General features: G+C 34.5%; 1 protein-coding gene across 1 annotated transcript; it reads left to right on the forward strand.

The window, feature by feature from the left end:
• The first annotated feature begins 13,079 nt into the window (after positions 1 to 13,079).
• LOC106297123 (phospholipase A1-Igamma3, chloroplastic) lies at positions 13,080 to 14,903 on the forward strand. Its single transcript, XM_013733404.1, has one exon. The coding sequence runs from the start codon at positions 13,210 to 13,212 to the stop codon at positions 14,758 to 14,760; it is 1,551 nt and encodes a 516-aa protein (XP_013588858.1). The 5' UTR covers positions 13,080 to 13,209; the 3' UTR covers positions 14,761 to 14,903.
• The last annotated feature ends 478 nt before the right edge of the window (positions 14,904 to 15,381 follow it).

Consider the following 15,381-nt stretch of genomic DNA (forward strand, 5'->3'; position numbering starts at 1 on the left):
TCTTTTCTTTCCATGTTTCCCTTGGTATAGGTGTGCGGAGTTAGTCTCTTGGAGCTTTGGTCCCTTCTATCTAGAGGTTTGTGGTTTTTCACTTGCATGTCGTCTTGTATGTTCTTGTTTAGTTTGTGAGGTGTTTCTTACTTTTTAGCTACTGGTTGTGATTCCGGTGTTTTAGACATATATTTTTCTGCTTTTTGGTGGTTTTGGACTTTCGATTATTATTCTCCCTTCGGCCCGCTTTCTTTTTACTTTATGCGTTGGTTGTCTAGTTTCTTATTCTTAATTTGATTATCTTATGATACTAATACTTGAATAAATATAATTTGTAAATGAAATAATAAAAATTAGTAAAAATAATAAAATGATGAAAAGTCTTGCTATTTTTAGGTGTGAATAAATTAAATATTTAAAATATATTTATATTATTTTATTTATTTATTGAATTTTAGAGACCAATAAGTGTGAGAAGGATTAGATAATACACAATTAGAAATTGATGGAGAAAATTGCAATAATTTAAAAGAAGAAGAATTTAATTACAAAAAAAAACATGAGGACACATGTCAACAAACCCCCCTTCCACATGTCATAAAAAGAGAAAAATCCAACTTTATATATAGATAGATAGTAACTATTAATAAGAAAAGATGGGCCCGATGGAAATCTATAAGTTGGAAAAACTTGGGCCTAAAATTTGCGGTAATGTTAAATGTAATGAATGGCCTGTTTGATTAATGTTCTGGTCCATTTAGTAATGTAACTAATTGGCGTAGGAAAAAAAATCAGTTAGATGAAGGTTCGTAAAAAAGAAAAGAGACAGAGCGATACGAGTAACAGCTAGGGTTTCGTCGATTCCTTCACGATACATCAAATATTTTCGTTATTCATACCGAACTTTCATTTAAAATCTTTCAGGATTCACCAGTATGCTATCAATGGTGAAGGCGTATGCAAAAAGGTAAGGATTTTGTTCTTATTTTGAAGGTAAGGATTTTGTTCTTATTTTGTCTTTCATATTGTTTCAACTTCAGATGAACGGCATCGATATATATAAGTAACAAATATAGATTGATTGATCTATCGAAAGTGAAAGTATTTGAAGATAGGTGTCGGCCGATATTGATCTTGATACATAAGACAAACCGAACCAATTTAAAGAAGAATAAAACCAGAATCAATTCTAAGACAAAGGTTATACTTTTTATTACTGTTTGTTTCTACTGTGTTTTATTTTGTTGTTTTATTTCCAGCTTGAAGCTGGTATTTCTGTGTGTTTAAGGTCTTGTTTAGATTCAGAGGTTATGTCTGTTTTGGTTACTCATGAGTAATGAGTTTTATTTTCAGATGAATAATATTATTAGGTTTAGTGCAAATAGAAGTGTCCGTCTGTTTTGATAAGACTTAGAGTTAATTTTCTTCTATCAGCTGTAGTGCAAATTGAAGTGTAATCACATTGCAAGTTAAGTTCAGATAGTCTTATATTAGATTAAGATTCAACTTAGGGTTAATTTTCTTGATTCTTATTTGCTTTCCGACATCATGTATTAGTAGTATTGACAAACAGAGGGACAGTAGCCAGAAGCCATTTATCCAAAAGCAAGACTGAAGGGAGAAGAACAGAAAGATGAGAATCAGTTGAATCATAGCTAACTCATGGTAAGTAAATAGTAAACATTTCTAACAATTTATAATATGCCGTTTGATTATCTATATAGTTAGTCAATGTTGACTCTTTTGTTACCCTACAAAAACAAACACGGTTAGTGTTAGATTATAGTAAAAGAAAGTAAGCAATTGAAGTTAACAAATGTTTACACAGAAAGTCACCATTTAGTCGGCTAAAACCATCTCAAAGTTAACTTTTCCCAAAGATGTGTTTTGCTTCCACGAATGTAAACACTTAACCTGAACTCGCCATAAGGTTTTGAAAGGTCGGACTTTTGTGAGAAAAGTAAAAGTTGTTGATGAAGACATGTTTAGGTTAAGGATCTTTTTTTTCTTTTCTACTGACGCAATAGAGTAGATATATATATAGTTTCTTCCGAAAAGGTAGGTTAAATAAGATAATTTATTTCTGGAACGATAGTACAATTGAATCCCATAATATCTTAGGATACAAACCAAGTGTATATCTTTAGGATTATTTATTATGATACTAATATTTTATGTTACATGCTTGATTGACACATTTTAATATATATCATGATACAAACCATGATATTGTAACCGATAAACCAATAGATTCATAAGAAAAATACTAAGATGAGAGACATTTCTTTGATAATTACAGTCTTTATTAATCAAGCAATATAATGTATCAGAATTATGTGGTTAAGTATTTACACAATTTTTTTTTAATGTAATCCATCAATTTTTTTATGTATCTAATATTTGTAATCTTTTTGATTCTGCACACCAAGAGTAACCGAAGCATATTTGGTATGGATACACGGAAGATTAGGTTCACTTTGGTTTTATTTTTATTTTAACAAGCAAGGTGGGTCAAATTTAAGTCAATGGTTTAGTAATGAGTTAAAACTACAGTTTATAATCTTAGTGGCATTCCTTTGTAATTATTTAGGAAAAGTTTGGGCTAAGTACAAAATGTACTTCAGTTTTAATAGATTAGATGGTTTCTTTTTTTCCTCATGATATATGTAATGCATTAGCCAATTGGGAAAATATTCAATCAAAAACATAAACATTTATCTTTTCCAGTGTTTTATTGTGAAAGCATTAAAAACCAATATCTCTATTTGATGTTCTGTCACTCTGTCAGTGTAGTAGTTATCTTCTAAAAACACCTATGTTAATCACAGAGAAAAAAATATTCATTTGATTTGAGTTTAAACTAATGTGAAACTTACCCTAAACTTTTTTATAGGTTACTGGTGGACTCTTAGACCAAGAAAAACATAACAAAAACTTTACTCTATTATATAGTATATATCTATTAATAATAACAATTTCAATTATTTCGAAAGATTGTGAATCCCAATTAAGTTGAAAGGTAAAGATTCATGTTCAATATTCATTTCTAATGAAATTTGAAGGATAATTCATAAGATTGATTCTCTGTGTTTGTTGTGTAAATGGTTCAATGGAACATATGATCCTAGAAAAACAGAAAATTTACTTGCAACGGAAGGTGCAGAAGAAAGACTTAAACTTTTCAAAAAAAACTTGTTAGAAGAAGGCTCTTTCGATTCAGCAATCGATGGTTGTTAAGGAGTTTTCCACACTGCATCACCATTCTATCACGATGTCAAAGATCCTCAGGTCTTTCTCTCTCTCATAGTCACATGCTCTGAGTTATCAAATCCTATGTTTTGATTGATTTGGGTTCTGTTAGGCTGAGTTACTTGATCCAGCGGTGAAAGGAACAATAAATGTTCCAAGCTCTGCTTGAAAACTTCCTCTGTTAAGAGAGTCGTCTAACCTCATCTATAGCAGCTGTTGCTTTTAATGGAATGACTCGAACACCCGAAACAATAGTCGACGAGTCTTGGTTTGCCGATACTGCATAGAATCACAAGTAATAAGAAGTCCTTCTCTTATTCAGTCACAAAGTTCTTCAAATTTCAAATCACAAATCATATATTATGCAACACAATATGCATCTCCATATATATAGAACTAGATCACTCCTAATTCTAATAGTATTATCACAATCCATATTTCCTAATTCTTTTAGATAATCATAAATCAATAGGAAAATGAAACTTGCAAGTCAAGCTTATCCAACAATCTCTCCCGTAAACTTGAATTCACCTTCATCCACGTTCTTGACCCCGATCAAATTCCTCATCTCTACAAACTTGGTTCTTCCCAATGAATTGGTTAGTATGCCTGCTCGCTGCTCACTTCCTGACACATGTTCCACTTCAATTTGCTCTTTCTCAACACATTCGCGTACAAAATGGAACCTTCGGTGTATATGTTTCCTTCGGCCATGAAAAACAGGATTTTTCGTTAGAGCAATTACAGATTTGTTATCCACCATTATCTTCACTTTCTCGCAAGCCTTTCTTACAACCTCACCAAGTAATTCTTGCAACCATATCGCTTTCTTCGCTGCCTCCGTAACAGCCATGAATTCTGCCTCACATGATGATAGAGCAACAATCTCTTGCTTCTGTGAACGCCACGTTATTGGACTGTCATCGAGATAGAATACGTGACCTGTAGTGCTCTTACCGTCATCTTCATCTACGTTATGAGAGCTATCACTGAATCCGACCACTTCCAACTTTGACGACCTCGAAAACAAAACACAAAGAGAGACAGTTCCTCGTATGTATCTCAGTACTTGCTTTAATGCTGCACCATGTGATTCATTTGGTTCCTGCATGTATCGGCTTAGTAGTCCCACGCTAAATGACAAGTCCGGACGAGTGTGCAATAAGTACTGCATGCAACCTATGTTCCTTCTGAACCCTGTTTCATCAACGCCCTTTTATGCAGGTGACTTGGACAGCTTTACGTTGAAGTCCATTGGAACATGAGTTAAGTTGCACATGCCCATACTGCTTTCCTCAAGAAGCTTCATCGCATATCAGCTCTGTTTCACTGTAATACCTCCGTCGAACTGATGTACTTCAATGCCCAAGTAATACATCAATCTTCCAAGGTCACTCATCTCAAACTCAATCGCCATACTTCTCTTAAAGTCATTTATGGCTGTCAACGAAGAACCCGTGATGACCAAGTCATCGACATATACTACCACGATTAGGAGACTCGTCTTATCTTGTCTTCTGTACAGAGATGGTTCTTTGGAGCATCGATGAAAGTTCACCCCAACAAGAATCTTGTTTAGCTTAGCATTCTATGCTCGAGGCGCTTGCTTCAAACCATACAAAGCTTTTCTTAACTTATATATTTTCCCTTCTTGTCCTACGATCACAAAGCCCTCAGGCTGTGAAACGAATACTTCTTTTTTTAGTTCACCATGCAAGAATGCGGTTTTCACGTCGAGGTGATGTATTTCCCAACCAGATGAAGCGGCCAACGAGACAACTAGACGAATTGCCTCTACTCCAGCAACTGGAGTGAAGACTTCGTCGTAGTAGATCCCATGTTTCTGAACGTAACCTTTAGCTACTAACCGCGATTTATATTTGATGATACTTCCGTCGGCATTACGTTTTATTTTGACTACCCACTTCAATCCGATTGGCTTTACTCCTTTAGGCAAATCAACTAGGATCCAAGTATTGTTCTTCTCGATTGAACTTATCTCATCTAAACACACATTGATCAAGACCTGTAGCTTCTTTGCCTCTGCAAAATCCCATGGCTCATCGTTGATGACCATGAGAAGGCGTTCACATTCTCCATCGGCTAGGAGGACGTAATCTTCTAAGTACAAAGGTTTATTGCTTACTCTTGTTGATCTTCTTGGTTGTAGCTGAGGTTGATCTGTATCTGCATCATCATCTTCTTCTTCTTCTACTCCACTAGTTGGAATGATACTTTTTCTCTATTGTCATCGAGTGTCTTCAGTTCAAAATCAAAGGTACCGGAGTTGTCATCTTCTCTCGCCTCCTCTGCATTGCAATTCCAACTTTGGTCTTCTTTGAAAACCACGTTGTGGTTTATGACAATCTTTCTCTTTGATGGGTCTAAAAGTCAATAGCCTTTAGACCCTGGCTCTGTCCCGAGATGCACTAGACGCCTAGAACGATCATCAAGCTTCTTCCTTCCTGCTGTATCAGTTGTAGCATAACACACACACCCAAACACTCTTAGGTGGTCGAGATTTGGCTTCTTGTCTCGAAGAGCTTCATATGGTGTCTTCCCCTTAAGTGACCTTTTCCAAGTCGATTGATCAGATAAGTAGCATGTCGTACTGCCTCTCCCCATAAGAAGTTTGGAACACTCATGTGTTTTAATATGCTTCTGGTCATCTCTAATAGCGTACGATTCCGTCTCTCGACATCTCTGTTCTGTTGAGGAGAGTATGGTGCTGTAAGATGTCTTCTGATACCATGTCGATCACATTATGTTTCAAACTCATGAGATGTGAACTCACCGCCACTGTCCGTTCTCAACGTTTGGATTGTAGCCTTTGTCTCCTGTTCGACCATCACCTTAAATCGCTTGAAGCTTTCAAAAGCTTCACTCTTATTTTTCAGCAAAACGGTCCACATATAGCGAGACAAATCATCAGTAAGAACAAACACGTATCGTTTATGTCCTGGGGTAGCAGGAGTAATGGGTCCACACAGATCTCCATGGATGAGTTCCAGTGGATGGCTTGCTTAATATTGGGTTGTCTGCGGATATGGTTGTCTAGCTTGTTTTCCAAGTAAGCAAGACGTACATGTTTCTTTTCCGACTGTGATGTTTGGAATGTCGGTGACAAGATCTTTATTTATCATCAGTTTCATCGTCTCAACATTAACATGACCGAGTCGGGTGTGCCATGTAGATGATTCAGTTGACGCTATTTGCAAGCATTTGAATATTTTCCGTCTGCAAGGTGACTTTATAAAGCTGATTTCTTGATCGTATGCTCTCGATCATGAGATATCCAGAGCGATCAAATAGCATTAGTGTGTTACCTTTCATTCGTACCTTGGAGCCAACTTATGTGGCTTGTCCCAGACTCACAATGTTGCTCTTCAAAGCTGGAATATAGTATACGTTGATCTTTTTAGCACCTCCCGAGAAGACAAATGGAATGGAGCCCTTTCCTTTGATATCAACGTGTGAATCATCCCCAAATCGCACTTTGCCTGTAATTTTCTCATCCATTGTATGAAAGAATAGACGATTTCCACTCATGTGGTTGCTTGCTCTATTATCAAGATACCACAAGTTCTTGTTATCATGATCAGATTCGAAGATGCTCGGGTTGACCTTTTGTTCATTGAGATAGACTACCTCATGCACCATTAGCTCATAAGCCTCTTGAGTATCATCATCTTTCTTCTCAATAGTTTATTGAAGCTTAAGTAAGTTGTCCGGACAGTCGTTTGCGTAATGTCCAAGCTTATCGCACTTGAAGCACGTAATGTGTGAAGCGTCATGTTGTGTTCCTTGTCGATAAGCGTCACGTTGTTGTTGAAAATTGCTATATCTACCACGACCTCGGCCTCACCATGAGTTATATCGACCTCCACGTCCTCGGCCTCCGCGTCCTCCATATTGATCTTGTTGTGACTCCGTATTGGAGTACAACAATTTGGTTTTATCATCTTGTAGTTCATCATCTTCTTCTCCTATTCGTTCTTCATATGCTTTCAATCTCCCAACAATATCTTCAAAACTTGTGGTGTTTAGATCGAGAACTTGTTCTAAAGATGCAACAATGTGGATATATCTTCTTCTCGATAAGCTTTTAAGGAATTTCTTCACAATTTTGGGTTCTTCAATGATCTCCCCCAGCGAGGCTGACTTCAAAGAAATCTCTGATAGCTTTCCAACGAATACATCGATTGTATCTTCTTCTTTCATCTTAAGTCTATCAAACTCTATCATTAGGGTTTGTAGTCTTGCTTCTCTAACTCTCTCAGATCCAACATGTCGGGTATTAATCGCATCCCAAATTGCTTTAGCTGTATCTAGGTCACCAACTTGTTGTGTCAAGGCCTCGAGTATAGACTGAAATAGCAAGGCAATAGCCATATCATTCTTTTCTTCAGCTTTACTTCCGAGGTCTATAGCCTCCCACACTTTGTTGACCTTGAGTGCTATCTTCATACGCATAGCCCACACCGTATAGTTTGAGGAGTTTAGCATCCAAATTTTATGGAGGAGGGGCCGGTTTCTTTGATCTTCATCGCAGTAATATCTTCTTTCTCATCTCCCATCGTTTTTGTTTTGTAGTTTGTGTGGCTCTGATACCAAATATAGAATCACATGTAATAAGAACTCATTCTCTTATTCAATCACAAAGTTCTTCAAATCACAAACCACAAATCATATGTTATGCAACACAATATGCATCTCCATATATATAGAACTAGATAACTCTTAATTCTAATAGTATTATCACAATCCATATTTCCTAATTCTTTTAGATAATCATAAATCAATAGGAAAAGGAACCTTGCAAGTCAAGCGTATCCAGCATACTGAATATTGCAGAGCTGCCAAGGAAATAAAAATAACCTAGTGTTGCGTGACCTTCAAGTTATCACTCTGTTTTCGCTGAAACGCTCTGTTTTTCTTTTTGTTAAAAGCTATGGTGTGTACTCTCCAAGACATTAGCTGAAGACGCCGCGTGGAAGTTGGTTTCGGTAAATCAAGCAATGGTGATTGGTCCTCTCTTACAACCAACGCTCAACACTAGTGCTGCTGCATTACTAAGCTTGATCAAAGGTAATGAAAAACAGATGATTGGTTTTTTGATTCAGACATTTTGCTAAGATTGAAACTTTGCAGGTGCACAGACGTTTCCTAGCGACATTCAGGTGGGTTAACGTTAAAGATGTGGCCAACGCTCATATTCAAGCGTTTGAGAATCCAGAAGCTAATGGAAGATACTGTTTAGTGGAGAGAGTTGCTCACTACTCTGAAGTTGTTAACATCTTGCATCATCTTTACCCTGATTTTCTACTCCCTGAGAAGTAAGTCTTAGGTTTTAGTATCAGAAACAAAACAGAATAGCTCTGCTTTTCTTTAAAGAAGTTGTTGATTTAAAGACAAGATTTTTGAAAAGAATCCCATTGAGTTTGTGCAGATGTGCAGATGAAAAAAGTTTTTATTCCAACCTACAAAGTGTCTAAAGAGAAAGCAGAGTCTCTTGGGGTTGAGTTTGTGCCATTGGAGGTTAGCATAAAGGAGACTTCCCATGTTTTTATTTATTTGTTTATGGTTATTTTTCCTTTAATTCAAATATGGAGTGTGTTGAATATCATATTTGAACTTTTTACATCATTTGGGAATGATGGGATTAAACTATTTTTTTGAATAGGTTACAATATAATATAGCAAATAGTCAAATTTGTTACCATTATCTTTTGCTTCTAATCTTAGCAAAACATCATTAGGTCTACATATATATTTTAAACTTTGTTTGAAGTAGTAGTTGACATTTCTTACAGTCGTACCACTCATTATAATTTTAAATTGTTTGATTACTTGAGCATTTTGAGTAACTGAGAATGATCCACTTACTTGAAATTTTTGCTGAAAAGTATGATTTGTTTTATGGGAATGGTGAAATAGCTGACTCCAAAACACATAAGATGACTTTTAAGATGTAATTTTTATTCAACCAATAATATGATCTTTGTTGTGTGTTTGTAATGTTTTATGGAGAAAGATCCAAAATGAGAGGATAATCATTCAGATGATCTCAGCTATCATATTTCACCGCTGATTCCACCGACCGTGTTTGCTGCATATTTCCTCAAACTTGATTGTTTTCATGTTATGCAAATTTTTGTATACTACTGTACAAGTGCATGCTGCTCTCTTAATGATCTCCTACCTTTGAGGTGAATTTGACAGTTGTTGTACAGCATTTCCTTTCATTCCCATATATATATATATATCAACAATTAAGGAAGAGACTGGTTGATTTATATGTGTTTTCTGTAGCATATTAAGGCTTTTAATTACCAGTTTGTTCCTATTTATCAAGCTTTACTATCCAAGTCCCAGGATTAGTGTCTGTGTCAGAAACTGATCTCTCCAAACCACAAACCATCTAGTCTTTAATGTCTCCATGGTACTTCCCAATCTTGTCAATGGTGTCTCCGAGAGATTTTTCAGCACCAGATGGATGAAAAAACACCAGCAAGATGCTGAAGGTAGTTTTTGAGAAAAAGGATAGGGGATGATATAATATCATCATTGTTCTCTTTTGATGCACTAAGATTTGCATATATAAAGAGAGAAATAAAGGGTTATTATACTCTACTCACACATGAAACCTTGAGACTTGCTGTGTATGTATGTTTCACAGTTGTCAACATGTATAACCAAATTGTAAAAGTAAAAGAACAAGATTAAACAAATCTTACCCCACGTTCCTCTAGCCGTTGATATCGTCCCTTGGTCACTTCCTGAACCATATCTTGTCAATGAAAAAGCTAACCTCGTGTGGCCTCTGTTCATTTTCATTTATTTTTGTTTCATTCATAAAATATATTTTTATTACTCAATAACAGAAGAACTCTATAAAAAAATGGATCACTAAATTGATCAATAGCATATCTAGGGCTTGGCAAATAAACCGAACCCGAAAATCCAAACCGAATCCGAACCGATCCGAATCCGACATAAATACCGAATGGATCTTTTTTTTGGTATTTTGGGTTATAGGTATTATCCGAACCGAACATGTACCTAAATGGATATCCGATAGAATCCGAAACATTTAAAATCACAAAAAAAGAACTTCTACCAAATATGATCTTAATTCTTAATATGTATCCAAAATACTTTAAGATATTATTGAACTTGTAAAATAATTATCTATTACATGAAGGTTGATGGTGGAATGTGGCGGTTGAAGCCTGAAGTTTTTAGATTTTGGTTTTGTTTTCATTGAATAATGTTTCTCATTTCATGAGAACTTAGTTTTTGTTTTATGATTTCATTTATCTGGTTTTCTTTCTATCACTAACTATGTTTATCTTTCGCTTGATTTTGAATGATCACGTTTGACGTTTTTTCTTATTTTTGAATCGATTTTACTTATGTTTTGGCTATTAAAATATGTACAAATCATCTATTTTTAATCCAAAGAACCGATTCTATTTATGTTTTAGTTACAAAATAGGTACAAATCAGGTATTTTTAAACCGAAGAACCGATTGGGACCCGAACCCGAAAATACAATGGATTATACCGGTTCTTTGAAGATTTACTAACCCCGACCTGAACCCGATAGAACCCGAACCGAATTTTTATATAACCGAATGAGGCTGATTTTGATAAACCCGAAAAGCCAAAATCCGAATGGATAAAACCGAAACCCGAATGTCCATGCCTAAGCATATCATACTTTATTTTTTTGCTATTTTCAATGGATTTATATAGTTTAACTGTGTTTAAAAAAAATAGTTTAACCATTTTTAATCACTCAAATACTATATTTGTTTAGATTTTGATCCATAAAATTGTAAGTATAATATATAAATATGTACTCCAATTACTTTATGTTGAAAACAACATGTTTATAAATCATAATCAGTTAATTTTTTATTCGGTCCCGTTTTAGTTTCTCTGCCGGGTAATGAGTAATGTCTCAACAAATCTATATAAGTACCAACCAAAGAGAAAAATATATGCCAACGTATGTCAACCACATATAACAAATATATATTAGCACTTATTTATTTGTTGTACTTGTACTAATTAAACCCATCCATGATCCACCAAAAAAACAAATTGTAACTCTTTTTAACATCAAAATTATTACATTCTCAGACTTATGATGTTCCACTAGCTAATTAAAGCTTAAATCACAATCCTAAAAGGTAATTCATCTCTTAATATTACTTCAAATTCAAATAGGAGAATCTAAATCTCAATACAAGGTGGAACACTTGTTTGTTTCTTGAGTAGATCTATTAACACTTTTAATACACACATACACGTGTTAAGCGATGAGTGGCCCTATAGTGCAAGAAAGAATTTGGGAGACTCCATTAAAGGAGAAGAAAGAAACCTCTAAGGGCATTTCCAACGTGGACGTCATAACGCCATTTTAGTGTCATATTTTGATTTTTCATCTCCAACGAGACGGTAAATGCAATGCTATTATAGTGTTTTGCTGATTTTTGATAGTGTTACACTAAATATAGTGGGATATTATAGCGACGGGATAACTTATTGTTATTTTTTTATTTTCTTTTATTATTTAAATAACTTAATTAATTATATTTACTTTTGTAAAATAACAAAAAAAATTCACAGATACGTAATTATGATATTAAATTTATTTTTAATAAATCTTAATGTGATTTCTAAATTTTAGTTAATATAAATTATTAATTAATTTAACATTTTAAATAGAATTAAAATACATAAAAGTTATTTAAAATACATAAAACCAAATAAACACCAACCAAACATAAAAAGTTCATACAAAAAATAGATTTGCATAATTAAAAAAATTACATAAATTTGCAAAAACAAACTGGAAAACATTAGATTGACTAACATAATAATCTAATAACCCGTAAAATTATTACCAGCTCCATCAAGAAGTTGAGATGACAAGTGTTGATGATGCTCGATTTCAAGAATTCTTAGCTTGGCACAATAAAATCAAAGACCGAGATGCTCATTTTGAACTGCGAGATGTACTAATCGAACATTTGTGGGGTGAATATGGTAATTCTAATAATTAGTAAGATGTAGCGTGTTGTTTTTATGCAATGTATTTTCGTTTGTATGTTTGTAGTTATTTTAATTTCATATGTATTTTCGTTTCTATGTTTTTTGTTATTTTAATCTCATATGTATTTCTAAAGTATTATTCAATAATTATAATTATTGTTTTAAATTTGTTAATCTAGTTCTTATTAAAAATAGTTACTTGTATATGTTATAAGAATAATGACTATTAAAATATTAAATAATTAAAAGAATTTTTTATTTAATAATATAATAATATAAATATTTTTTAATGTGATATTTGGTGTTGTGGTTGGAGATGAAAATAAATTTGGTGCTAAAACTACACTAAAATGGTGTAGTTTTAACACTAAAATAGTGTAGTGGTTGAAGATAGCCTAAGATTAGTTCCAACGGCAGGACGAAGAAGAGTTCTCATCGTTAAAAAAATGAAAAATAAATTAAATTGGAGAGAAAATAGCAAAAAAGTTCTAACTGCAGTACTTTTAAGAACCGTGTAAAGACTCTAAATGAAACATGTCAATGTACTAATGTCTCAATTGGTTTTACAAAATTAAAGTATAACTAAATCATTATAATAATATTATCTTTTTTTTTATTTAGAACCTTAGAGAAGTTTTTTTTTTTTTTGAAACACAAACCGTAGAGAAATTATAACGGTTAATGTTGCTCTAATGATTTGCACGTCTATCTCCTGCAACTAACCCCATTAAATACACAACAATAAGAAGAGGCACTTATACCAAATTCATCACATCTCTGTTACCCAACTAAATCACAACCACACACATAAAAACATAAGCAAATAAAATAAAATCTCATATTTATTATATACAAACATTCACTTGCCCTTTAGTCTCTACGCAAAGAAGCAAACCACCAAATCAAATGGCTGCTCCATCATCACTAATAGCTCTCAAGAAGCCAATATTCCTCTCTTTTTCTCCACACAATATATTCAATACCAAACCAAAAACCCTAATCTTGACAACACAGTTGAAGACTTGTTCCCTCGTTTACTCATCTTCTTGCACAAGCATTAACTCTTCAACAACTCAACCCCTTGTTTTAAACAACAAACAAGAAGAAAAAGAAGAAGCAGAAGCAGAGGTCGAAGAAGTGAGTCTTGGATCAATTTGGAGAGAAGTACAAGGTTGTAATAACTGGGAAGGACTACTAGATCCAATGAACAACCATCTTCGAAGCGAGATCATACGTTACGGCGAGTTTGCTCAAGCTTGCTACGACTCATTCGACTTTGATCCTCACTCTAAATACTGCGGCTCTTGCAAGTACCATCCTTCAGATTTATTCTCAAACCTTGACCTAAATCTACACAAGGGCTACACCATAACACGTTACCTCTACGCAACTTCCAACATCAACCTCCCAAACTTCTTCCAAAGATCAAAACTCAGCTCTATTTGGAGCCAACATGCAAACTGGATGGGTTACATTGCTGTAGCTACGGATGAGGAAGAGGTGGCTAGGCTCGGGAGACGTGACATAGTCATCGCTTGGAGGGGCACTGTCACTTATCTCGAATGGATCTATGACTTGAAAGACATTCTTTGTTCAGCTAACTTCGGTGACGACCCTTCAGTCAAGATTGAATTAGGGTTTCATGACTTGTACACCAAGAAAGAAGACTCTTGCAAGTTCTCTTCCTTTTCGGCTCGAGAACAGGTTTTGTCCGAAGTCAAACGTCTTGTTGAGTACTATGGTCAAGCAGGTCATGAGATAAGCATCACCGTGACAGGTCACAGCCTGGGTGCAGCTCTTGCTTTGGTCAGTGCTTATGATATCGCGGAGCTAAACTTGAATCACATACCGGAGAACAACACTAAAGTCCCAGTTACTGTGTTCTCCTTCTCAGGACCACGTGTAGGCAACTTGAGGTTCAAGGAACGATGCGAAGAGCTAGATGTCAAAGTTTTGAGAGTGATAAACGTGCATGACAAGGTACCTTCAGTTCCAGGGATATTTGCAAACGAGAAGTTTCAGTTTCAGAAATATATCGAGGAGGCAACATCATTCCCATGGAGCTACGCACACGTTGGCACAGAGCTTGCCTTAGACCACAAGAAAAGCCCGTTTCTGAAACCGACCAAGGATTTGGGCTGTGCACATAACCTAGAAGCTTTACTTCATTTGGTGGATGGATATCATGGAGAAGAAGAAGGAGAAGAGAAGAAGTTTTGTTTGGTGACGAAGAGGGACATAGCTTTAGTGAACAAGAGTTGTGACTTCCTAAAAAGTGATTATCACGTACCGCCTTGTTGGAGACAAGACGAGAACAAAGGGATGGTTAAGACCGGAGATGGTCGGTGGGTTTTGCCTGATCGACCACGGCTCGAGCCTCATCGACCAGAAGATATCACACATCATCTTCAAAAAGTTCTTGGCACATCTAACGGCGAACCTAAACTCTTACATTAACCTCGCCACTTACTACTGAACCCTAATTAATAATCTCAAACCCAAATATAAAATATTTTAAAAAAACTTTAATTAATGATATTTTGATTTTTTTTTTTTTCCTTTTGTGTGCTATTTGGGAATAAAATATGTGTTATTGTTATCTGATGGTAATTTTTAGATAAAATCAAAATCCTTAGTAATAAAAGGGATCTTTTGAGGCTCCGTAGAGCGTCCATATCAGCAAAAAAAAACTTCTTCCGAAAGATGACACGTGGCATAAAATATAGTTTTTCATTTTAATATTACTAATTTTCGAAAATTATAAATAATATGTAAACATACAGCATAAAAAATGGAAAAACTACATTAAACATATGTAAAATTACCATTTTTTCACTTAAAAAAAAGACGGCTTATCTCCATAATGTAACATTACCGTTTTATAAGAAAAAAACAAAAAACATTATATATAATTTCGAAAATAATAAATATATGTAAACATACAACATAAAAAATGAAATACTACATTAAACATATGTAAGATTACCATTTTACATTTTTATTTTTAAAAAATAATATGTAAACATACAACATAAAAAATGGAAAAACAACATTAAACATATGTAAGATTACCATTTT

Source organism: Brassica oleracea, chromosome C6, assembly GCF_000695525.1.
Source record: "Brassica oleracea var. oleracea cultivar TO1000 chromosome C6, BOL, whole genome shotgun sequence".
Classification (NCBI taxonomy): domain Eukaryota; kingdom Viridiplantae; phylum Streptophyta; class Magnoliopsida; order Brassicales; family Brassicaceae; genus Brassica; species Brassica oleracea.